Source organism: Salmo salar, chromosome ssa23, assembly GCF_905237065.1.
Source record: "Salmo salar chromosome ssa23, Ssal_v3.1, whole genome shotgun sequence".
NCBI classification, from domain to species: domain Eukaryota; kingdom Metazoa; phylum Chordata; class Actinopteri; order Salmoniformes; family Salmonidae; genus Salmo; species Salmo salar.
Genome location: NC_059464.1, coordinates 30143176 through 30167710, shown reverse-complemented (window position 1 = coordinate 30167710; position 24535 = coordinate 30143176). Strand labels below are relative to the sequence as shown.

General features: G+C 47.6%; 1 protein-coding gene across 2 annotated transcripts in view; it reads right to left on the bottom strand.

The window, feature by feature from the left end:
- LOC106584376 (metalloprotease TIKI2) overlaps positions 1–24535 on the bottom strand; it is a 101345-nt gene that overhangs the window by 31735 nt on the left and 45075 nt on the right. For both annotated transcript variants that reach the window (XM_014169611.2, XM_014169612.2), the window contains exon 3: positions 9653–9799. In XM_014169611.2, coding sequence (XP_014025086.1) covers positions 9653–9799 — 147 coding nt within the window. The remainder of the gene's footprint in view (positions 1–9652; positions 9800–24535) is intronic.

The window sequence follows — 24535 nt, the reverse complement described above, 5'->3', positions numbered from 1 at the left end:
GAGAGAGAGAGAGAGCGAGCGAGAGAGAGAGAGAGAGACATAGAGAGAGAGAGAGAGAGAGAGAGAGAGAGAGAGAGAGAGAGAGAGAGAGAGAGAGAAGATGTCTCTTGGGGTGTTAAAGACTGATTGCCCAGAGGGCCTTGTAAAGTACTGTATGATGTGTACTCCACTGTACTGTATGTTGTGGACACCTGTAGCTGCTGAACACACTGTGTCTGTTTGAGCTGCAGCACTAAAAGTCATGAGGAGGACTGGAGAGCTGCAAGCCAAGGGAGCATGGAAAGCTCCTAATCACGTACATGTGTGTGTCTGTGATGGGTTGCGCTGAGACATAGATGGGTCAGCTGTCGTACTCCTGTTAGCATGCAGTCTCTATCTCACACACTCCCCAAAAACACTCTCATCCTTCTCTCCCATCTCACACTCTCTTAATCTCCTCTCTCTGTCTGTCTCTCTGTCTCTCTCTCTTAATCTCCTCTCTCTCTCTGTCTCTCTCTCTTGCAGTGCATGCTGGGAGTTTTTTTGGAGTTTGAGTGTTTGGTGTGGAGGGCTCTGTCCTAACTAACTTTCTTTATTCTGGTCTTGGTCTTTTCTTTCCATTTTATTTTCTATGGTGAAGGGTTAATGCACTATTTGTTTTAGCAGTATCCACAGGTTTTTTCAAAGTTAGGGTGAAAGAGGACAGAGTTAGTTTCCTGGGGTTTGGTAGGTGTGGTGTGCTCGATGGCTTCTCAGCCTAGCGCGGTGGAGACGCTGTCGATACGGCATGGATTCAGGTGTGTTCCTGAGAATGGAGTTAAGGTGGAGGTGGTTCTGCTTGCAGTCGGTGAACAGGTCGGAGCTGAATTTATACATTCTGCTTCTAGAATGAACAAAGCTGGGTCCAGTCATACTAGAGATGGTGGGGTAGCGGAGGCTGGGTCTAGTCAGGCTAGAGATGGTGGTGTAGATGAGGCTGGATCTAGTCATGCTATGGATGGTGGTGTAGATGAGGCTGGGTCTAGTCAGGCTAGAGATGCTGGGGTAGGGGAGGCTGGGTCTAGTCATGCTAGAGATGGCGGTGTAGATGAGGCTGGGTCTAGTCATGCTAGAGATGGTGAGGTAGCGGAGGCTGGGTCTAGTCAGGCTAGAGATGGTGGGGTAGCGGAGGCTGGGTCCAGTCATGCTAGAGATGGTGGGGTAGCGGAGGCTGGGTCCAGTCATGCTAGAGATGGTGGGGTAGCGGAGGCTGGGTCTAGTCAGGCTAGAGATGGTGGTGTAGATGAGGCTGGGTCTAGTCATGCTAGAGATGGTGGGGTAGCGGAGGCTGGGTCTAGTCAGGCTAGAGATGGTGGTGTAGATGAGGCTGGGTCTAGTCAGGCTAGAGATGGTGGTGTAGATGAGCCTGGGTCTAGTCATGCTAGAGATGGTGGTGTAGATGAGGCTGGGTCCAGTCATGCTAGAGATGGTGGTGTAGATGAGGCTGGGTCTAGTCATGCTAGAGATGGTGGGGTAGCGGAGGCTGGGTCCAGTCATGCTAGAGATGGTGGGGTAGCGGAGGCTGGGTCCAGTCATGCTAGAGATGGTGGTGTAGATGAGGCTGGGTCTAGTCATGCTAGAGATGGTGGTGTAGATGAGGCTGGGTCTAGTCATGCTAGAGATGGTGGTGTAGATGAGGCTGGGTCTAGTCATGCTAGAGATGGTGGTGTAGATGAGGCTGGGTCTAGTCATGCTAGAGATGGTGGTGTAGATGAGGCTGGGTCTAGTCAGGCTAGAGATGGTGGGGTAGCGGAGGCTGGGTCTAGTCAGGCTAGAGATGGTGGGGTAGCGGAGGCTGGGTCCAGTCATGCTAGAGATGGTGGGGTAGCGGAGGCTGGGTCTAGTCAGGCTAGAGATGGTGGTGTAGATGAGGCTGGGTCTAGTCATGCTAGAGATGGTGGGGTAGCGGAGGCTGGGTCTAGTCAGGCTAGAGATGGTGGTGTAGAGGAGGCTGGGTCTAGTCAGGCTAGAGATGGTGGTGTAGATGAGGCTGGGTCCAGTCATGCTAGAGATGGTGGTGTAGATAAGGCTGGGTCTAGTCATGCTAGAGATGGTGGGGTAGCGGAGGTTGGGTCTAGTCATGCTAGAGATGGTGGGGTAGCTGATGCTGGGCCTAGTCATGCTATGGATGGTGGTGTAGATGAGGCTGGGTCTAGTCAGGTTATGCTAGTGGATGAGGAAAGTATAGTGGGGAAGTGTAAGAGACTAGGGGGGAGGAGGAGGGTGTCAAGCAGAAAAGGAAAAAGGGTGTGGTCAAAAGCACCATGGAACCTTTGCCTGGTGCTGGGGGGGAGGCCCTGACCAGAGATGAAGGGCAGGTGGTCAGGATAGGAGATGGAGAGGAGGAAAGTGAATCTGAGGAAGAGGACAATGACGAGTTATTTTTTTCAGACTCCTCTTCAATGGGTCCGGAGCTGACAGTCAGTCAAGCAGAAGGGTCAAAGTACACGTTGAGGGAACTGACAAGGTTCCTGAATGAGACCAAGGGGAAAAAAGTTAATCTTGAGTCTTTTTTTTCTGATCCGAGAAAGTTTGTATGATCAGCACAACATGCTTTGAAAAATGAGGGGCATGGTGTCCTCTCACCCAGGAAACGGTTTAGGTTGAGGAAGTGGGTCACAACAGTGCATAAGGGTCTACCTTCAGACACTGTTTAGATGTATAGTTTCTTTCTGGCACTGGGGCTTTGTGAGCATTGCTATTGGTCTCTTTCTTTGCTGGCTTTTCTCACACTTCTTATGGAGACTCTTCGGGTAGGATCGCTCAATATAAATGGCGCCAGAGATGCGGGAAAGTGGAGTGTGTTGGGTGAATATGCAAAACAAAAAAAAGTACAGGTGTTGTTTCTGCAGGACACGCATAGTGATGTGTTGAATGAAGTCGATTGGGGGCTCTGGTGAAAAGGGGCAAGTGTGTTGAGCCATGGGACAAATTTTAGTGCAGGGGTGGCAATCCTTTTTGTACTGGGTCTGTCTGTAAATATTTGCTCCTCAAAGGAGGTGTGCAGGGGTAGGCTGCTTGTTGTCTTTATAAATGTGTATGCGCCTAACATAGGGAGAGAGAGGGAGGTTCTATTTGGGAGTCTTAGACAGGAACTCTCACAGGTAGCGCCTGAGGAGACGCTGGTGGTCGGAGGGGACTGGAACTGTACAATCGATTTTACGAAAGACAGAAATGGGGAAGAGCCTCATTCAGTGTCAGTGGGAGTGTTATGGGACATCATTAATAAGTTCGACCTAGTGGATGTTTGGAGAACTAAACATCCCAACACAAGACAGTATACATGTGTCACGTCCTGACCATAGTAAGTGGTTATTTTCTATGGTAGAGTAGGTCAGGGCGTGACAGGGGGTGCTTGTCTATGTTTTGTATTTCTATGTTCAGTTTCTAGTTTTGTATTTCTATGTTGTTGTTTTTTGTATGATCTCCAATTAGAGGCAGCTGGTCGTCGTTGTCTCTAATTGGAGGTCATATTTAGGTTGATGTCTGTCCCACCTGTTTTTGTGGGCGATTATTTGTGAGTAGTGTTTGTTTCTCCTCTGCGTCACGGTTTGTTATTTTGTAGATTTCAGTTATTTGATGTATTGCATAGTTTTCACGGATTAAATAAATATGTGGAACGAAACACACGCTGCACTTAGGTCCGATCCTTTCGACAGCCATGACAGAATCACCCACCACCAAGGGACCAAGCAGCGTGATATGGAGCTATGGACAATTAAAGAGATAAGGAGGAGTATATCTTGGGTTTTGGAGGAGTTAGGGGCAGGAGAGGAGCGCCTCCCAGGGGAACAGGTATTGGACAAGTGTCGTGGCCTACCGGGGAGGAACGAGAGGCACCCCCAAAAAATGTTTTTGGGGGGGCACACGGGTAGTTTGGCTGGGCCAGGGGTGAGACCTGAGCCAACTACCGTGCTTATTTTGGTGAGCATGTGCCTGCCTCTCGCACTCTCTCTCCAGTGCGCCTCCATAGCCCAGTACGTCCTGTGCCTGTTTCTCGCACTCTCTCTCCAGTGCGCCTCCATAGCCTGGTACGTCCCGTGCCTGCTCCTCACACTCTCCCTCCAGTGCGCCTCCATAGTCCAGTACGTTCGGTGCCTGCTCCTCGCACTCGTCCTCCAGTAAGCCTCCATAGCCCAGTATGGCCGGTGCCTGCTTTGAGCACTCGGTCCTCAGTGCGTCTCCCCAGTCCGGTGAGACCTGTTCCAGCTCCACGAAGAAAGCCTCCAGTGATAATCGATGGTCCGAAACCTGTAGAGATGATCCATGGCACGAAGCCTCTAGTGATGATCCATGGCCCGGAGCCTGTAGGGATGTTCCATGGCACGAAGCCTCCAGAGGTAATCCATGGCCCGGAGCCTGTAGGGATAATCCATGGCAAAAAGCCTGTAGGGATTATCCATGGTCCGGAGCCTGTAGGGATAATCCATGGCACGAAGCCTATAGGGATAATCCATGGCCCGGCACCTGTAGAGATGATCCATGGCACGAAGCCTCCAGTGATGATCCATGGCACGGAACCTGTAGAGATGATCCATGGCAAGAAGCCTGCAGAAACGGTCCCTAGTCTGGAACCTACAACGACGCTCTCCAGTCCGGAGCCTCCAGCGACACTCCCCAGTCCGGAGCCTCCAGCGACGCTCCCCAGTCCGGAGCCTCCAGCGACGCTCCCCAGTCCGGAGCCTCCAGCGATGGTCCGCAGTCCGGAGCCTCCAGCGACGCTCCCCAGTCCGGAGCCTCCAGCGATGGTCCGCAGTCCGGAGCCTCCAGCGATGGTCCCCAGTCCGGAGCCTCCAGCCATGGTCCGCAGTCCGGAGCCTCCAGCGACGGTCCGCAGTCCGGAGCCTCCAGCGACGCTCCCCAGTCCGGAGCTTCCAGCGATGGTCCGCAGTCCGGAGCCTCCAGCGACGGTCCGCAGTCCGGAGCCTCCAGCGACAGTCCGCAGTCCGGAGCCTCCAGCGACAGTCCGCAGTCCGGAGCCTCCAGCAACGCTCCCCAGTCCGGAGCCTCCAGCGACGCTCCTCAGTCCGGAGCCTCCAGCGACGCTCCTCAGTCCGGAGCCTCCAGCGACACTCCTCAGTCCGGAGCCTCCAGCGACGCTCCCCAGTCCGGAGCCTCCAGCGACGCTCCCCAGTCTGGAGCCTCCAGTGACACTCCCCAGTCCGGAGCCTCCAGCGACGGTCCGCAGTCCGGAGCCTCCAGTGACGCTCCCCAGCCCGGAGCCTCCAGCGACGGTCCACAGTACGGAGCCTCCAGCGACGCTCCCCAGTCCGGAGCCTCCAGCGGCGACCGGCAACACAGAGCCTCCGGCGACGATCTACAGTCCGGTGGTACAGAAGCAGAGGGATCAGCGGGTGGAGCTGGGGTTACGCCCCGAACCCGAGCCGCCTCCTCCACGGGGGGATGCGCTGAATAAGAAGGTTCTGGGTACTGCACCTGAGCTCCCCATAGACATTAGTCACCCACCCTACCCTCCCTTTGTGTTTTTTTTTTGTTGGGGGGGGGTTTGTTGTTTGGGGGGTTTTGTTGTTTTGTGTAGGTGCGGTTGGAGTCCGCACCTTTGGGGGGGTACTGTCACGTCCTGACCATAGTAACTGGTTATTTTCTATGGTAGAGTAGGTCAGGGCGTGACAGGGGGTGTTTGTCTATTATTTTGTATTTCTATGTTCAGTTTCTAGTTTTGTTTTTCTATGTTGGTTTTGTTTGGTATGATATCCAATTAGAGGCAGCTGGTCGTCGTTGTCTCTAATTGGAGGTCATATTTAAGTTGATGTTTGTCCCACCTGTTTTTGTGGGTGATTATTTGTGAGTAGTGTTTGTTTCTCCTCTGCGTCACGGTTTGTTATTTTGTAGATTTCAGTTATTTGATGTATTGCATAGTTTTCATGGATTAAATAAATATGTGGAACGAAACACACGCTGCACTTTGGTCCGATCCTTTCGACAGCCGTGACAACATGGGTGAAGGTTTTTGGGGCTAGGGTGAGTGCAGCCCGACTTGATCGGTTTTACATGTCCAGGAATCGGAGCAATAGGCTGTTGGGTGCTACCATTCTCCCGGTGGGGTTTTTGGATCACCACATAACCATGGCTCGGCTGTCTATTTCACCAGGTCCCCGGCAGGCATTCTATTGAAAGTTTAATGTAAAGCTCTTACAAGATGCCACTTTTTGCTCAGGTTTCCAGACCTTTTGGGAAAGGTAGGGGCAGCGAAGAGAGGAGTATGAGTCTCTGAGTCAATGGTGGGATTTGGGGAAAGTCCTAATTTAGCTGAATTACGTAGGGACCTGGGTAGTTTTTTCCAGGTTAAAGCAAAGGGAGCACTTGTAAGAGCTAGGTTCTCCATGCTCAAGGAGATGGATGCTCCCAGCTCCTTCTTCTTTGGTTTGGAAAGACAGAGTGGTGAAGCCAAGCGTATGCATTGTCTACGGCTGTCTGATGGGCGGGTGACCTCTGTGGTGGGGGAGATGCGGGAGCGGACTGTGGAGTTTTATACTGAGTTGTATAGGGCAGAAGTGTGTGATCCTATGTGTGCTCAGGTCTTGTTTGCAGGACTCCCTAAGCTCTCTCTGGAACAGAGGGATGAAATGGACATTCCTCTGTTGTCCCATGAACTGGCAGAGGCCGTAACCCAGATGTCCCCTGGTCGTGCACCGCAGACCTGCTCGCAGACCTGCAACACAAGCTGGTGGACTTTTTCTGGTCGGGCCATCACTGGCTGAGGGCGGCAGTGTTGTACATGACCGTCCACGAAGGAGGACAGGGCCTGGTGGAACTGGAGAGCAGGATGGCTGCTTTCCGGCTAAAGGCGGTGCGGAGACTGCTGTACCATACTGATGTTGGCTGGAGGGAACCAGCATGTGCATTGCTGAGGAGAGCTGGCAGGTTAGGGTTGGACCAGCAGCTGTTCCTCATGAAGCTGGGTACAGCAGGTCTCTCAGATTTTTACTCTGCAGTGCTGAGGGCCTGGCAGCTGCTAAGGCCCACACGAGAAGGGGGTGTGGAGCCTGGGCTGTGGGTGTGGGAGGAGCCTATTTTCCACAACCCAATCATCCTTTTGAGATCGGTTCAGTCGGCCACCCTGCAGAGGCAACTGATGGCATCGAGTTTACAAAGGCTGGGTGACCTGCGACTGCTGGGAGAGGAGGGGTGGAAAATCCCGGAAGTCTTGGCACAACAAACAGGAATAATGTCTTTTAGGCTGCTGGAGAGATTCCTGGAGGAGGTCCAGGAGGCACTGTCTGAGGGGGGTGTTTGAGCGGCCAAAGGGGGAGGGGCCACCAATGTTTCCGCCACTGCAGGTGATGGCAGAGACTGGGGACTGGCAAGGGGGTCTGGAGGACTTGTTAGATTTTAACACTCCGAGCTTGGGGGAGTTTGAAGGGGTGGGAGGTAAAGCCCTCTACAACCTCTACAACCAACATTTGGAGCCTAACAGGAGTGTATGTGGGGCGGAGAGTATGGTGGGTTTTAGATGGAGGGGGCTCTACAAACCCCCAGTACCAAAGAGGTCAGGGGACCTCCAGTGGAGTGTTCTTCATGGAGCCCTGGCCACTAACAGCTGGTTGGCACGGGTTGAACCAGGAATCGGGCAGGGGTGTCCTTTCTGTGTATTGAAAGAAACTGTGATTCGTGTGTTTTCTGTGTGCACCAGGTTAATGCCATTAATGTCTCTGTTGGAATGACTGTGTGAGAGGTTGGGGGTGGTTTTTACTGTTGGGATGTTTATAATGGGGTACAAGTACTCTAATAAGGAGAAGGCCAAATGTGTTTTGTTGAATTTTCTGTTTGCTCAGGCGAAGTTGGCTATTTGGCTAACAAGGAGGAACAGGGTCATAACAGACCCTTTACTAGTGTTTAATGGGACGGTCTCTGCGCGCCTTAGGGTTGAGTTTGACTTCTATAGAATGATAAGTGTAGAGATGTTTCAGGAGATATGGTGTGTTGGGGAAGATTTTTTGGATATACGGTTGTAGAAGTGGTGTGTTTTTTGGGGAATTGTGATGTTGTTTTGTATCATGTGGTAGATGGAAAGGTGAGTATGGTACATGTATGCAGTACATGATATATTTAGGTGTTTTATTTTTAAGGGGGGTGGTGAGTTTTTAAATGAAATGAGAATGTTTCATTAAAGAAAGACAAAAAGTCAAAGTCTCTCTCTCTCTAGCAATCTGTCTACTCTCTTGCAAGATCTGGTTTTCATGGCACGTAGTAATGTGGTTAAACACATGATTATTGGTGTATATGACATTGTGTTTAACCAAGGACATTAACCATATTTACTTTTTGATACAGCTCTGATCTCTCCTATATCATGTATCTTTACAACTCCTCTCCTTCCTCTTTCTAAATACCTTTTTCCCTTATATCCCCCTCTCTCTCTTTCTCTCGTGACTCTTCTTTCTCAATTTTGCTCTTTCTCTCTTTCCTCTTTCATTCTTTCTTTCTTGTTTTATTCTCTCTCTCTCTCTCTGTCTCTGTCTCGCTCTCTCTGTCTCTCTCTGTCTCCCTCTCTCTCTCTCTCTCTGTTTCTCTCTCTGTTTCTCTCTCTCTAGGACTGGTGGGTCCTGTGGGACTGGAGTGTGAGTGTCTAGGCTAAAGAAGGAGAAGCAGAGAGGACGGGGGACGGGGTAAAGAGAAGGGGAGGGAGCTCCATCGGTTCTCTGATGAATGAGGACCGCTAGAGCGTTTAATGAAAACAGAGAAAAAAGAGGTGGCCAGTTGGAGGGGGGGTGAACCACATGCAGATAACTTATCACAGGAAAGCCCATTAGCTGCACTCTATCCTGACCGCTCAGGAAATGTGAAATGACAGGGAAACATTTCCTCCCTTCCTCACTCCTGGTTGCAGCCCTGGCCAGGGCCTCCTTCTGCATTCTCTCTTTGAACGTCCTAATTGCTCTACACCCTCTGGTGGATTGGCCTGCTCTGCTACGGCTGAGGCGGAGGAATGAGTAGGGCCCTCCGTGTTGAAATCCATTAACCTCTCCCGCCTGCGGCCCATCAGGCCCCCAGTAGATGAAGACTGAGCTGGGAGAGCAAGGGGCTGGGGATTACTGTCCATTTATCAGGGAACACCTGCTACTCCGGTAGAAAGTTCATAAGGCCTGCCATAGATCAGCACAGCCAGGCACCGCCATCAACCATTAGATAGTTATAGCATGTGGTATGGAATGTTAATATGTGTTATTATTAGATAAAGACCCAAGGCTCACTGGTCTGATTTAGCGGAGGGACACAGGAGACAACTGTCGGAGACATGGTCTTTAGGGGCCAAGGATACAGAATAGAATGTCTTATTCCATCATTTGTCTGGCCGTAATAATACACCTGTGAAGGTAAAGTGATGTAATATGCTGAAACGATCCTAATTAGACGTTGCTGATGTCGTGATCACAGATGATCATGTGTGTGCCATCAGTCTGACAACATACATAATGGTACAGTGTTCATGAATGTTGAAATATGACTATAGTGTGGGGTCATAGTAAGTCACTCCTCTAAGTCTGGGCTTGATTGTTAGTTCAATCGGCTGTGTTAGTGCTGGATAGAAACAAAAGCCTGCTGGAAGAAACAAAAGGATGGAATAACATGGCTTTAGCCCCTTTCCGTCTTCCAGCAATGGTGGATGTACCTGTGAGGTGTCGTGGTTGAAGATGATGGAGCTGAGGTCTCCACAGTTGTAGTGTGTGATGAGGTCCTCGGTGGTGTAGGAGCCCTGCAGACTGCCTGCTCTCACACTCTCATGCTGCAGCAGGGTCTGGTTCAGGGCAAACAGCACCTGCAGAGGGAGGAACTGTTAGGGACTTGGCAGTGTGAACAATGACAAGTTAACAGCACACTGTTAAAGTCTCATTTTGTTGTGGCTCACACTAACACAGGCATACTGTAGTGGAATTGTATGATGGATAGTTTATAGAAGTTTCTTTCCATTAGTTTCCTAACGTTGCCCATCATGTGCAGACTGGCTAAAACAGACCACAAGAGGCATGGCAGAGCTCCATTTTCTCCACTTCTCCTCTCTCAGGGAAAAAGAAGGGAGAGCGGAAAAGAGGGAGACTGTCCCTTTAAAAATGGCTCTCTCAGGGCCTCAGCACCATAAATTTACAGCCCCCATTAAAATAAAAAGTAAACCCTCTTTAGAGAGAATTTATGGCGTGCAGCAGCCAGCGGGAGCTGCGACACTGCAGCTGTCCCAGACACCAGTGGTTAACAGTCCCAGCTCCCGCCCCCTCAATCCCACGGCCGCCTCTGACTGGCCTGGCAGGCCCCAGCCAGCTGTCAATCAGGGATAAGTGTTCTGACAGGAGCGCTAGGTGGAGGGCGTGAGGAACAGAGTGGTTTACTCAGGGTACAGTAGATTGAGTTTCACACCGTCTCACATTCCGCCCACTAACACATTCATGTCCTATGGTGGTGCGGTCAGTTGATTTGCACCCTTGATTACGTACGTATGACTGCATGTTACATCACCGCTGGTAACTCCTAAACCTAATTGCCTCCACCAGGGTTTGTAAAGGAAAGTGATGGCTATACCGTAAATACTGATGGTTGACATCCCGACCACATGATTTGTGTGTAGGCTTAAGGCCTACAGCTGCACAACTGATCTACCCTAAGTCAACACACTGGTTATATGTAATAATTCAAAAAATGATGTTATGTTTTTGCAATCACTTATTGAACTCATAAATGCCTTATTGTATTGTCTTTTTGAATGTTGCTTCAACTGTTTGTTATCTTAACAATGAGCTGAGGACACCCTAGTTCTAAGCTAAATCTTTGACTCTTCTTTCTCAATTTTGCTTGAGAAATGTTTCTCTCTTTCTCTCTCTCTCTCTCTCTCTCTCTCTCTCTCTCTCTCTCGTAGTCTGAGGTCATTGTATTTGCTAACCAGTCTTCCAGGCGGTGCCTTAGTAGTGTGCCTCTGTTCTAATGAGGGGAGACAACACTAGAGAGCTGACAGCATGGATGCCTCTCTCTCCCTTTTTCCCTCTTGCTCCCTCCCTTCTTCCCTCCCTCAGTCCACTCTTTAACCTCTTCTCATATTTCCCATTGCATGCAAGCAACCCCAGGACCTCACCCAGCCTTTCTCACTGCAAAGAGAGCAGTGAGCAATCTTATTTATTTTATTAGACGTGTTTCACAGAATCTATTTTCAGCCAAGGACCCAGCGCCGTGCTGTCATCCTGCCAAAGCGGTAATCCCAAAATGGGCCTTGATCAAACCTGCGGCCTTAACGGTTAGTGCTGAGCAATGTCGTTTTTTTTAAACATTGAAGGCATTATGACATATATTATTTTAGAGCTTTTTAATGGAAAGTCCAAAGGCCAAAATAGTGAACATTCAATTGCCAAAACATTGAAAATATTCCATTGTCTCTGTCACAGTGTTGTCCACAAGTACATTATTTTTATAAGAAACATTAATTGTTTGCATAGTCAACTTACACACAGCTCTGACACACACACTTATCCCACCAGACATGCCACCAGGGGTCTTTTCATAGTCCCCAAATCCAGAACAAATTCAAGAAAATGTTCAGTATTATATAGAGTTCTTATTGCATGGAACTTCCTTCCATCTTATATTGCTCAAATAAACAGCAAACCTGGTTTCAAAAAACAGATAAAGCAGCACCTCGCGGCACAACGCCTCTCCCCTATTTGACCTAGATAGTTTGTGTGTACTGTATTGATATGTAGGCTACGTGTGCTTTTAAAAATGTATGTAGTTCTGTCCTTGAGCTGTTCTTGTCTAATGATGTTTTGTGTGGACCCCAGGAAGAGTAGCTGCTGGCTAATGGGGATCCTAATAAAATACCAAATACAAAAATACCAAATATTGTTCCTGCTGTGATGATTCACCATCTTCATATAATGTTTTCATAATTTATCTTCAGATCTTTGCCAATAAGCTTAGGCCTTCCAGTAGCCTATGCAAATTAGGGAGCCAAATTAAGGACTCTCTCATCAATACGATTTGGTAGGCTATACTTACTGACTGACAATGCAATACAATGGACATATAACGGAATTTACTAATGTAACCATGGTTCTACTAATTCCTGAAGACTGTCAATATGGTTGAAAGCATGAATCCAACATCCCTCGCGCTCCGCGTAGTTCGAGTAATAATAACAAGAAATTCATGCTAGTGACGTGACAGCATGGGAGGATGTGCCCCCACGGTTCATATAAAACCGTACATCAGACCACGCACTCAGAGAATTTTCTCACCCAAAGATTCCGAGTGACAGGAAAGTACTGACGGTCTACCAGGTATTCGTAGAACCATAGTTACATTCGTAACTTCCGTTCTACTTCATACCTTTCAGAACGTCAGTACGGTGAAAGTATGGATGAGTCATACCAACAAGGTTGCGAGGAATTGCACTACTAACCTCTGATTAATGCACCTGTGACACTGGAAGAATGGCAGACCCCATGGTGTGGCAGGATGCGACGTTGACCTTTTAAAATCTTGAGAACGTGCAGGGCGACGACCAGGTAGCAGTTGCGCATAACTCATTCAGGGGATGCCTCTCAGTGCAGTCCAGGATGTGGCTACACTTCTGGTCGAGTGACATATCACACCTTCTAGGACAGGGAGCCCTACACCCTTTTAGGCCTGAGTGATGACATCCACAACCCAGTGTGAAAGCCACTGCTTGGACAATGCAAGGCCTTTTGACTTACCACTGAAGCACAGAAACAACTGGTCTGACTTCCTGTAGTGCGCCGAGGCTTGCATATAACGTTTGAGAGAACGGACTGGACACAGGAGATTTGCTCGCTCGTCCTCCTCCGCATTCTGGAGAGGAGGGGGGCAGTAGGCCAGCTCGATGGCTTGATTGATGTGAAGGGGTGATAAAACAGGCAAAAAGGCTGGATTGGGCCATAAGGTCACAGCTAGGTCATCTACCTTCCATCGTAGGCAGACAGGACTCATAGAGAGCATGTGGAGCTCACTCACATGTTTCACTGATGAAATAGCTAAGAGGAAAGCTGTTTCCAGAGAGAACCATTTTATGTCCGGCTCCTCCGTATGCTTGGTAGGGAGGGTTTGTCAAAGCCTCCAAAACTAGTGTCAGATCCCAGGATTTCGTGAGGACACCCCTGAGGGGATGCAGACGGTGGACATCGTCCTTCCGCTTTCTCAGCATACATTTGTCATCAGACATTGGGGCTTGGGCAAGCCAGACTTGGCAATGAGTCACAACTAGGATGGACATCAGTCTGCCTAGCAAACACTTGAAGAGATGTGTCATTCAGGTTGCAGAGGTCCAGGTCTGTGTGCTCCGGCTGTTGCATCCTGTTCTGTGCTAGCATGAGCACTGAGAGAGAGATCGCAATTCGGGCCATGCGAGCCGTTGTGTCGTAGGCCCATGACAGTAGCTCATCTGTGGCCCTGCAGGTCTGGGGCAGCTGGCATCATCTTTCAGGATTTCATCTGGGGAGAGCATCGGCTCTTCTATGTATTCATCCACCATAGGCATATGGTCCAGCCCATGTTGTTTTGCATTGCACATGGCAGATAGCATCCTACTATCCTTGCTGTGGTGGGTAAGAGCCCGCGGGTCAGCCCAGCTTTGCTAAAGGATAGCTGCAGGGGCTGTGGCTTCAGGGTCATCAAGCTTAGCTAAGGTCGCACGCAGGACAGCAAGTAGTGAGGCAGATCTTTTTTCTGACCCATCTTCAGCATTGAGACTAAATGGGCCCACAACACTGGTTGGCACCTCCTTCGCCATGTTGGACTTGTCATCATCCTGGTCACTAAAGTGCCGGTTGTATGCCCGAGTGGAGAGCAGGTCATCCTCATGGCTATCTGAGTCCTCTGTTCCGTCCCCCATATTGAAGGGAGTGCTAGAAGACCCTCAACTCTGGCTAGCCGCGCTTCCCTCACCTTCACAGGCAGGATGGCGCAGTAAATGCAGGCATCAGTAAGGAGCTCACGCAGGTGGCCAACGCCTAGGCAGGCGGGGCACAGCTAAAGACCATCTTCTACTTGTAGTTCAGCTCCACAAGAGGAGCAGCTATGCATGCCCAGCATCATGGTGATGTGGTGTTCTCTCAGCTCAGAATGTGAAGAAAAAATTATATAATATAAATAGTAAATATTTCTTATGCAATATACTAATTAATCAAATGAACTAATATAATAGTAACCGGAGACTGGTATTACAACAGCTACCACAATACACAGTAAAGGTAGAGAGTTACAATAATCTTGCAGGAGTTGTACAGCACCCGCCAAATAATTTTGGGTGAGGCTAGCTAAGACCACAGGGCTGGAGCAGGAGAGATATCATGTTTAAACGTAGGCTTATTTATGCGAAACAAGCACGAATGGCCGTTGTTTGGTAAGCCAAGCTGACAACACACAGTGGCAGCTAGGTGGAGTTGGTAAACTAGCTAGGTAGCTAGCTAGCTAGCTTGTAGCATGCCAGTAATACCAGGAGAGAGGGATGACTAGGGGAGGAAATCCGAATCTCACGTGTCATAGCTGGCTAGACTAACAACCTTCCTAGACGTGATTATCTAGAGAAGTGACCCGTTCACGTTTTAAACAGTCAAAGGACGACTAGTGCCTGGTGGCCTCGATAACGAGCACCGCAGTGGAGGATAGCTCAACAAGGTTAGCACCGGAGTACGGTGGCAGCACAAGACAAGGAAGCTCAATATCCTCCTATAAAAGGGATAGCTATGGGAGAGCTGTCACACAGCCTTGGAGGGCAAATTTCATGCTCTGACCCACAGGTTACAGGCTGTTGTTGACAGACTGACAGTACGCACAACTCCCACTAGAGCTTAGCTTACCCTACCGGGACCTGGGAAGGTGCAATCTGAAAAATGGGAGCAGCGAACCAGTCAACTTGTGCAATACAGCTAAGCTAACTTTGCGAGAAGAAATAAGAGACAGTGCGTGGTCTGACATATGGTTTTATATGAACTGTGGGGTGCGGGGTGTCCTCCCACGCTGTCACGTCACCGGCATGACTTTGTTGCTATTATTACTGGACCTGCGCGAAGCGCGAGGGATATAATCCATACTTTCAACTGTACTGACGATCTGAAAGGTATGACATAGAACCACGTTGCATGATTTATGAATGGCAAAGGGATATGCGAAAAAAAATGTCAGTAAACAATAATTAGGTTATTGGATTTTGACTCATCGTTACCAGATCATGCTCTCGCTCCCTCCTCCGTGTAAAGAAATTTGACTGCAACTAGAGATCTGTATATAATGAAGAGATGCTCATGTCTCTGCCCTAACAATGAGAATCTTCCAAGTTTTGGTCCAAAATAAGCCCATAGAAACAATTTTGGCGAGAGTGAAATCTCTCACTTCGCCCTGTCATTGCTTGCTTTGTGACTGACAGGCACCTATCCTATCCATTTTATTGAATCTTTATTTAACTAGGCAAGTCAGTTAAGAACAAATTGTTATTTACAATGATGGCCTGCCTAAAGCCAGAAGCCCTCCTGTGGGGGCATGGTCTGGGATAAAAAATGTAAAATAAATACAATATAAATATAGGGCAAAACACACATCACAACAAGAGAGACAACACTACATAAAGAGAGACCTAAGACGACAACAAGGCAGCAACACGTGACAACACAACATGGTAGCAACATAACAACAACATGGTACTGTAGCAACACAACATGGTAGCAGCACAAAACATGGTACAAACATTATTGGGCACAGACAGCAACACAAAGGGCAAGAAGGTAGAGACAACAATACATCACACAAAGCAGCCACAACTGTCAGTAAGCATGTCCATGATTGGGTCTTGAATGAAGAGATTGAGATACAACTGTCCAGTTTGAGTGTTTGTTGAGGCTCGTTCCAGTCGCTAGCTACCTCCATAAATCGGTAGAAGATGCATATCGTTTATTTTAGCGGGAGAGGGTTCGACGAACTAGCGAATTGAAACTGCATGAAAAGTGGAAAATGTAGCCGACTGAAAATGTTTGTGTAACTGGCTATTTGGCCGACAGCCAGCACGAATGAAATACACTGCTCTCATGTCCACATTGGGTAGATGTCAATAGAAAAATAGGAAATTACTATGAAATAATAAAATAGTTGTGTATATTACTTAGTTTTTTTTGATTACTTTATTATTTTTAATTCCTTAGTCATCATCTAATCTCTGTTCAGACAGTAGCAGCCAGCCAGCCAGCCATCTCTGTGTGCTCCCCATACTGTACTGTCTTTAGTCATCCTATTTAGCTAGCCTGCCTAAGTGTGCTGGAGAGCTGTCTGACTAAATCATTTTACTAGTTCTTCAAAGTAGATGAGGTATACTTTCACAAACTGTCTCTATCCTTCTTTCTCATCATTGTTGTGTACATTCCTCTCTCACACTTTTACGCCTTACGTAGCCGGAAAGAACAGGCACAATGGATTGTGGTCATTATATTAGCTTATCATCAAGGACATCAACCACCCAAGCCACTGCCTGTTCACCCCGCTATCATACAGAAGGCGAGGTCAGTACAGGTGCATCAAAGCTGGGACTGAGAGACTCCAGGCCATCAGACTGTTAAACAGCCATCACTAGCACATTAGTTGCCTATAGGCATTGACTAGAAATCACTGAACACTTTAAGTAATGGAACACTAGTCATTTTAATAATGTTTACATGTCTGGCATTACTCATCTCATATGTATATACTGTATTCTATACTATTCTACGGTATCAGTCACTTAATGTTTACATATCTTGCATTACTCATCTCATATGTATATACTGTATGCTATACTATTCTACAGTATCTTAGTCCGTTCTGCTCTGACATCGCTCGTCCATATATGTATATACCGTAATTTCCGGACTATAAGCCGCAACTTTTTTCCCACGCTTTGAACCTCGAGGCTTAAACAATGACGCGGCTAATATATGGATTTTTCCCGCTTTCAATTTTTTTTGAAAGGAGATGACAGTGGTTTCAGTGCACAGGAGGAGGAAGCTAGTGACCAATGACTTTCTTGGTAGGCTACTGTTTACTGCAATTTTTTAAATTTTTTGTTACAAGCCGTGTTTCGTTAAAGCCTATTTATTTTTGTTACAAGCCGTGTTTCGTTAAGCCTATTTATTTTTGTTACAAGCTGTGTTTCGTTAAAGCCTATTTATTTTTGTTACAAGCCGTGTTTCGTTAAAGCCTGTGTAAAGTTCATTTGTTTCAATGTACCGGTAGGCACCTGCGGCTTATAGACATGTGCGGTTTATTCATGTTAAAAATAATACTTATTTAAAAATTCAGTGGGTGCGGCTTATATTCAGGTGCGCTCAATAGTCTGGAAATTACGATAGTCTTAATTCATTCCTACTTAGATTTGTGTGTATTGCGTATATCTTGTGTCATTTGTTAGATATTACTTGTTAGATATTACTGCACTGTCGGAACTAGAAGCACAAGCATTTCGCTACACCTGCAATAACATCCGCTAATCATGTGTACATGACCAATAACATTTGATTTGATTTTATTGGCACATTTCTGGGCTGAACTAGGTTGAATATTTGCTTACTGAAAACTACAACTCCCTTCAGCCCAGCGTCCCACATAGTTCTTGACTTGATTTCTATCCTGAATGATTTGATTTCTCCTGTCACATTCTTCTTCGTCAGATGATAAAGAAAAATCATTGTCGGACCAAAACGCAGCGGGGTTATGTGCACTCATCTTCTTTTATTAAATTGGCAAAGAAGGAAAAACCAAAATAAACACGTACACAAAACACAATGACGAAGAACAGGCCGGTAAGGCATTAAGGCTATACCTAGCACAATCTCCCACAAACTACCAACACAAACACATATCTATATATAGGACTCTCAATCAGAGGCAACAAGAAACACCTGCCTTCAATTGAGAGTCCAACACCCAATGACCTAAACAAAGAAATACTAATACTAGAATGAACATAGCCCAAAACCCGGAAATAATAAATCAAACACCCTTCTAAACAACCAACCACCCCGAACCACATAAAACAAATACCCCCTGCCACGTCCTGACCAAACTACAATACAAATAACCCCTATTACTGGTCAGGAAGTGACATCTCCCTAGAGTAACGTTGCGTGGGGTTCACAAAAAAATTACAAACTAAATGGAATTCAAGTAATTGAACCATCGTTGGTCAATTAGTTGTTTAATAACCGAAACCCCTCTGAAATGTTGGTTAATCGCTCAGCACTAATAACCGCAAATATGCTTTCATTCCCCCGCACACCTCATACCTCACCAGGAAATTCCAGGACCCCCCGCCGGCTCCATAATGACAATCCCTCACATATTTATTTCTATATCGTGTGCTTGCTTTATTGTTTTCATTTTTCTTCTGGCTGGGGCACAGATGCGCATTGGCGTTGCCCAAGCCCTTGACCCACATGGCTCTCTGCCCGCCCAGGGCTTTCTACGGCTGCCAAGAGCAACACCAGAGCAGGCCCTGGGCAGAGAGAGGGCTGGGGTGTGGGCCGGGGTATGGGCTGGCACAACTCAACCTGCCAGCCCTTCTGGACTGCTGGGAGTTTCCTTAAACACAGCAAACTGCACCAGGCACTCTGGACCTGGTGGAGGAAGAGGGAAGGAGGGAGGAGAGGGAGAGAGAGAGAAGAGGGCTGTGAGTGGTCTGGTAAGTCAATATTGTTCTCACACTGCGGAGACTGCACATCTCTGTGCTCTTGCCATAGCGCCTGCACTTTGATGTGTTGAATGAGTGTGTGTGTAGGTGTATTTGTGTGTGTGCACGTGTGTGTGTGTGTGTGTGTGTGTAGGTGTATTTGTGTGTGTGCACGTGCGTGTGTGTGTGTGCGCGCGTGCGTGTGTGCATTGTGTGTGTGCGAGTGTGCGAATGTGTATGTTGACGGACAGAGTGGCTGTCCTTCAGATGAAGTGTCTCTCTCTGCCTAAGGGACAGGCTGAAATAGGCTAGACCACAGAGGCCTGACATAGGCCATCACAGCACTTCACAAAGGTGGAGGGTGATTACGTGATGACACAGGTTACTCATCACAACACCTTCATGAGATCCTAATTAAGTAAAGATTGCATAAAGAACAAAGCTCCACGCTGACAGTCTTGGAACGCCAGTGAAGCATTCCAACATTTAATATGTGATGTGGAAAGAAAGAGCAAGAGAAAAAAATGAGAGGAGGTGGAGAAAAACGGACATTTATCAACACGTGTACATAGAAGCAATTGATCTTGAAGTGTATTAAACCCTGGCTGTTTGTTAGAATTTGTGTTCCTGGTTTTACGCCTAAGACTTTTACGCTGTTATAACATGTAATGAGTATGTGCTGGTGACAAGGTGTTGGACAGCTCGCTCATGTCATCTACCTCACTTCTTTTCCTACCTCACTCCATTTCCTCCCTCGCTTCCTTTCTTACCTAACTCTCTTTCTCTCTCTTTCACTTTAAAAAATGTTGTTTGTTAACTCTTTATTCTCTCTCTCTCTCTCTCAAAATTCAATTCAAGGGCTTTATTGGCATGAGTAAAATATGTTAACATTGCCAAAGCATGTGAAGTAGATAAGAAACAAAAGTGAAATAAACAATAAAAATGTACAGTAAACATTACACTCACAGAAGTTCCAAAAGAATAAAGACATTTCAAATGTCATATGCCTATATACAGTATTGTAACGATGTGCGAATAAAGTACAAAAGGGAAAATAAATAAACATAAATATGGGTTGTATTTACAATCCCTCTTCCTCTTCTCTCTCTCTCTCTCTCTCTCTCTCTCTCTCTCTCTCTCTCTCTCTCTATAAACTGTATATACATATTTTTTCTCCACTGAGGCTGAGGAATGAGGCACCCTTCTACCCTCTCAAAGTACATAGACGGAACAAAATAAATGAAGAGTGAAAGAAAGAGAGGGAGATAATGTAAAACAAATAAGGGCAGGTCATAATGGAAGCATGTGTTATGCAGACATAGGTTTCTCCTCTGTAGAAGTGGGCAGGGTAAGGGGCATCGTTAGTGGAAGTGGGCCGTGGGTCTAAGGTGCATAAGAGGTATGACAAGCATGGAGAGACCTGCCAGCATCAGGCAAGAGATCTGAGAAGGATCTGAGAAGTCTGCTCACAGATATTTAATCACCACTGATCAAGGATACATAGAGAAACAGCTTAAGGCATTGTTCCTCTCCACTGCCTGCCTCTCTCTGGGAGCTCCTAGAGGTGGTTGTGTTTCACCAGCAGACCCAGCACCCCTGACCCAGGAACATGCTCGGCTGGGCTCCGCTGGGAAGGAATGGGGCTTAGCCCAAAGGGAATCGGGTTCAGAGTGTCCTGAGACTCTGGGGGTGAGTGTGGCTGTAATAACATCCAGGGTTAGCTAGGTTTGGGAAACCAGGATCCAGACATCTTATCATACACACATCCTCCTGAGTGGTTCCACTATGGCAGATACTATAGGTTTTGTGTGTGTGTGGGTGTTTGCGCGTCTGGATGTGGAAGAAAACCTGTGCATCGCTGTCTTTGAAAAGACACCAGGGCACAATCCCCTGAACTCCCAGACTCCTGGCTGATCACAAGACAGACACAGTAAAACAAAGTCTGAAAAGTCTGCATTTCCTCTTTTCACTTCCTGTCTTTATCATCTCTGCTTGATGCCTGTTTGTCATACTGAGCAAGTTATTGTGGCTCTTTCAAAACCACTGTCGTCTGATCTTTTACGTTTAGTTGTACACACCTTGAATACATTACAGTAGGAAATGGAGATTGTGACACACAAGACCACTTCAAAGTTGTCTGTACATTATCTGGTAGCTTCACCATTGTCTTCAACAGTAGCCCGTATACCTGATCTTTTTTAGGTAACCCTAGAACCTGTCAGTGCTATAATACCAACATGAAAACAAAAAAATGCCTTTAAATGTGATTTTTCAACTTCCAAGAATTGTCTAAATATTTTTGACAACCTCTTGGCACCTCTTTTGTGTGACTTTCACTTACTTGAAGGAAAGCAATGCTTTCAACTGATAGCATCTGACAATAGCAACAGCCGGGTGCCTTACACAGTCTTTACCCTGGTTAGTACCCTATCTAGACAGACACACACACACACACACACACACACACACACACACACACACACACACACACACACACACACACACACACACACACACACACACACACACACACACACACACACACACACACAGCCATACCATACATACCAGCTAAAACTTTTGTCCCTTCTACACATTTTTCGACAATCTTTCCGGTCAGCCAGCCTTTCCGGTTTTGACTTTCCCTTTCTCTCTATCTCTCTTCTTCCCACTCTCGCCTTCTCTCTCTCTCTCTCTCTCTCTCTCTCAGCCCAGGAAATCTGGGGATTACCAGGGGACAATCCCAGTGGCAGCAACTTGGTGCTCCCAGCATCTACAGAAAGCCTCCCTTTCTTCCCTCTCCTCCCCCTCTCCCTCCCGAACCAGGGTCTCCGGTGCTGAACACTGCAGGACCCTCTCAGCCTGGCGGGGGACAAATCTCCTCATCCTTCTCTGTTATCCCTCCTTTCTGACCTCCTCCCTCAGGCAATCTCTCCGTCTCCTAGCCTCCGTTCCTTCCCCTCCTTCAGTCCCCCTCTTTTTCCCAATCCAAACTCAGGCCTAGGCTCCACAGCCCCTCTCCCCGGCCCCCCTAGTCCAGTTAATAAGAACCTGTGGGGGGATCGGCCCTGCTCTCTTTACACTTGTCCACAAACAAACCCCGCTGTTTGACTTGGCAGCCCCAATACAACACCATTCATCCGTACTTTCCTGCCAGCCTGAAAATTCAGAAAATAATAAAGTATCGTTTGAGCTGCCGAGCAGCTGCCTCTTCACCATGAATACCCAGGAATGGTGTGAGAAAAGAGAAAGAGAGATTGGAATGAAAGAAGAAAGAGAGAAAGGGGTGAAATAGTGCTCAATCTTACTCTCTTTCAGTACTGCTGGGGGCTGAGGTAAGCGGAGGTGTAGAGAAAGGAGCAGAGGAAGATAGCGGTACTGTGGTTAGGTCACAGAAACACTTGACCTGTCTAAGCCACTAGCCCACAGCTTACAGGCAATGCTATACTGGGACACCAACACTGATCCATACACATTCTGAAGATAGCTCCTCTTATCCTAGGGATAGATCTTATTGAATCCCATCAGATATATCTGCCCCAATTAATATGTGTGATTCTATCCGAACCATATGAGTGGGTTTCATTCCATAGTCAGAAAGACCAGGGAGACTTCTGCATGTATAAAACATACAACTCCAACCCACAGACCACTTCCCTCTTATCTCGCAGCCTGCTTTGGTTCACTTAATAGCTTTAGACAGTGTAATTCCCTAAGAATGATTTGTATTTCTGAAAAGTCCCATGCTAAGGTCCTGCTGAAACATGAGAGTAGCACCTAATCCTCTGTATGAAGATAAATTGTGTCGTGGACCCTGAGAGTTGGGAGTTGCAAGGCAGGCTGCTAGAGCAGCAGTGTGGGAGTAGGACCAGTCCCTTTACAGGGCTGAATTCCTCTGAGGTTTTCCTGAGTGGTTCCTGTCACCAGGGCTGTGTGTGTGTGTCTGGAGCCAGTGCCAGGTACATCTCATCTCTCACACACAGCTCAGATGAAGTGTTAAGTGAGGTCATCGTGCCTCATACATCTGATCTTGGGCCTGTGTCAGTTCAGATTGGCGTTACTGGACCCTGGTCTGACTGATAAGCAGCTCTCTCAATTTGCTCCATACTGCCTGGGTCGTGTACAGTAAAGGCCTATGGCATGGCGTAGCATTGAAATGACTGCAGCATTTCCATATAAAAAGAACATGATTTGAAAGGCTATTATGTATGAGTTAATGTCTGTGTGTAGTGTATGTGTGTCCATTTGTAAGAGAGACCATGAGAGAGGAGGTGGGGGAGTCCTGGAGAAAGGGAATGTAAGAGTGAAGAGAGAGATAGAGCGATAAAGAGAGTGAGAGAGAGACAGATAGAGGTAAAGAGAGAGATAAAGAGAGAGAGAGAGAGAGAGAGAGAGAGAGAGAAAAGCCATGTGTTTATAGTTAGCAGGAGAGCAGGATTTGACTTCCAGTGAAATCCCCCCCCCCCCCATCTCTCCATCCCCCTCTCTGATCCGGTCTGGAGCACAGCTGGCCCTGCACTGCCCTCCACCAGCCCACCTCTCCACTCCTCACCCCTCCATCCAGACAGACCTGGATCCTCCACACAGTTATTAACAACATCCCTCACTCTCTCTTCAACCCCCATTCCTCTCTTTCTTCTTCTTTTGACTGGTTGCCTTCTCCCTCCCACCACTGTCTGTCTGAACCCTGTTTACTTTGCTTTCATCTACTCTTCATCCTTCCTGCTTTCTGCTCCCACTCTGTTGTATGTGTGTGTTAATACTGTGTGTTGGTGTGTGTGTGTGTGTGTGTGTGTGTGTGTGTGTGTGTGTGTGTGTGTGTGTGTGTGTGTGTGTGTGTGTGTGTGTGCGCGCGCGTTATAGATTATGTGCGTGCGTATGTGTGTGTGCGTGCGTCAGAATGTTTGTGTGCATGCGTAAGAATGTGTATTTGTGTGTGTGTGTTATGGTGCAGTCAGTGTGAATACAGTGTACAGTGCTGTGTCTGTCTGACCGTAGCAGTAGCAAAACGGAAGAGGGCAGGCTCTGCTCCCCTCAGTCACGGCTCCCCCCAACACTAAACACTAAAGCAGCGTAATCCCAGACAAACACACCATTTCACGGCAAATCAACGGGAGAAATGTCAAATTTCACGGAGTACAGTCAATCTGGAGAGAGGCCGTGCCTTGAAGGCGGTGAGAAAAACACATTGAGACAGTATGTGAGTGTGTGTACTTGTGTGCACTTGTGTCAGTGCACGTGTATAATAACGAGCACATGTATGTGCCCTGGGACGGTGTGTGTGTGTGCCTGCCGGCCTATGTGTGTGCATGTGTATGCGTGTGCGCTCATCTGTGTGTAAGCGCGTGTGTATTTGTGTGTGTGTGTGTGTGTGTGTGTGCGTGTGTATAGGGGAGTTTCAGGGGGAATCACATGATGCCTGAGGGTCACGTTGCCCCGTCATTTTCAATGTATTTTATTATATTTTGAAAAACTTCTGTCAGCACATCCGTGAAGAGAGAGAAGAAATCATCTCCCCAATGAGAACAAGCTGTCTGAGACAGAGCGTGGAAGAGGGAACACACAAATCCTGTTCAGCTCTCCGCAGCCGTCCGACGGCCTGCACTGTGGGAGCACTGGGAAGAACCCCAATACCTTCAATAGACACTGCTTTTTCCCTGACGGAAAATATTTGTGGGTTTTCTTGTCTGCCTCTTACTGCTGTGGCCCCCTACCATGCATAGCCCCCCACCCACCTAGACACACATGGCAGATCTGATGAAGATGTGTGTGTGTGTGGTGTTTAGCTACACAGGAATGAGGAGCCTGTCAGAGAACCCTGCTGTTCAGCCCTGTCTTCCTCACTGGGCCTGGGCCTAGGATATACAC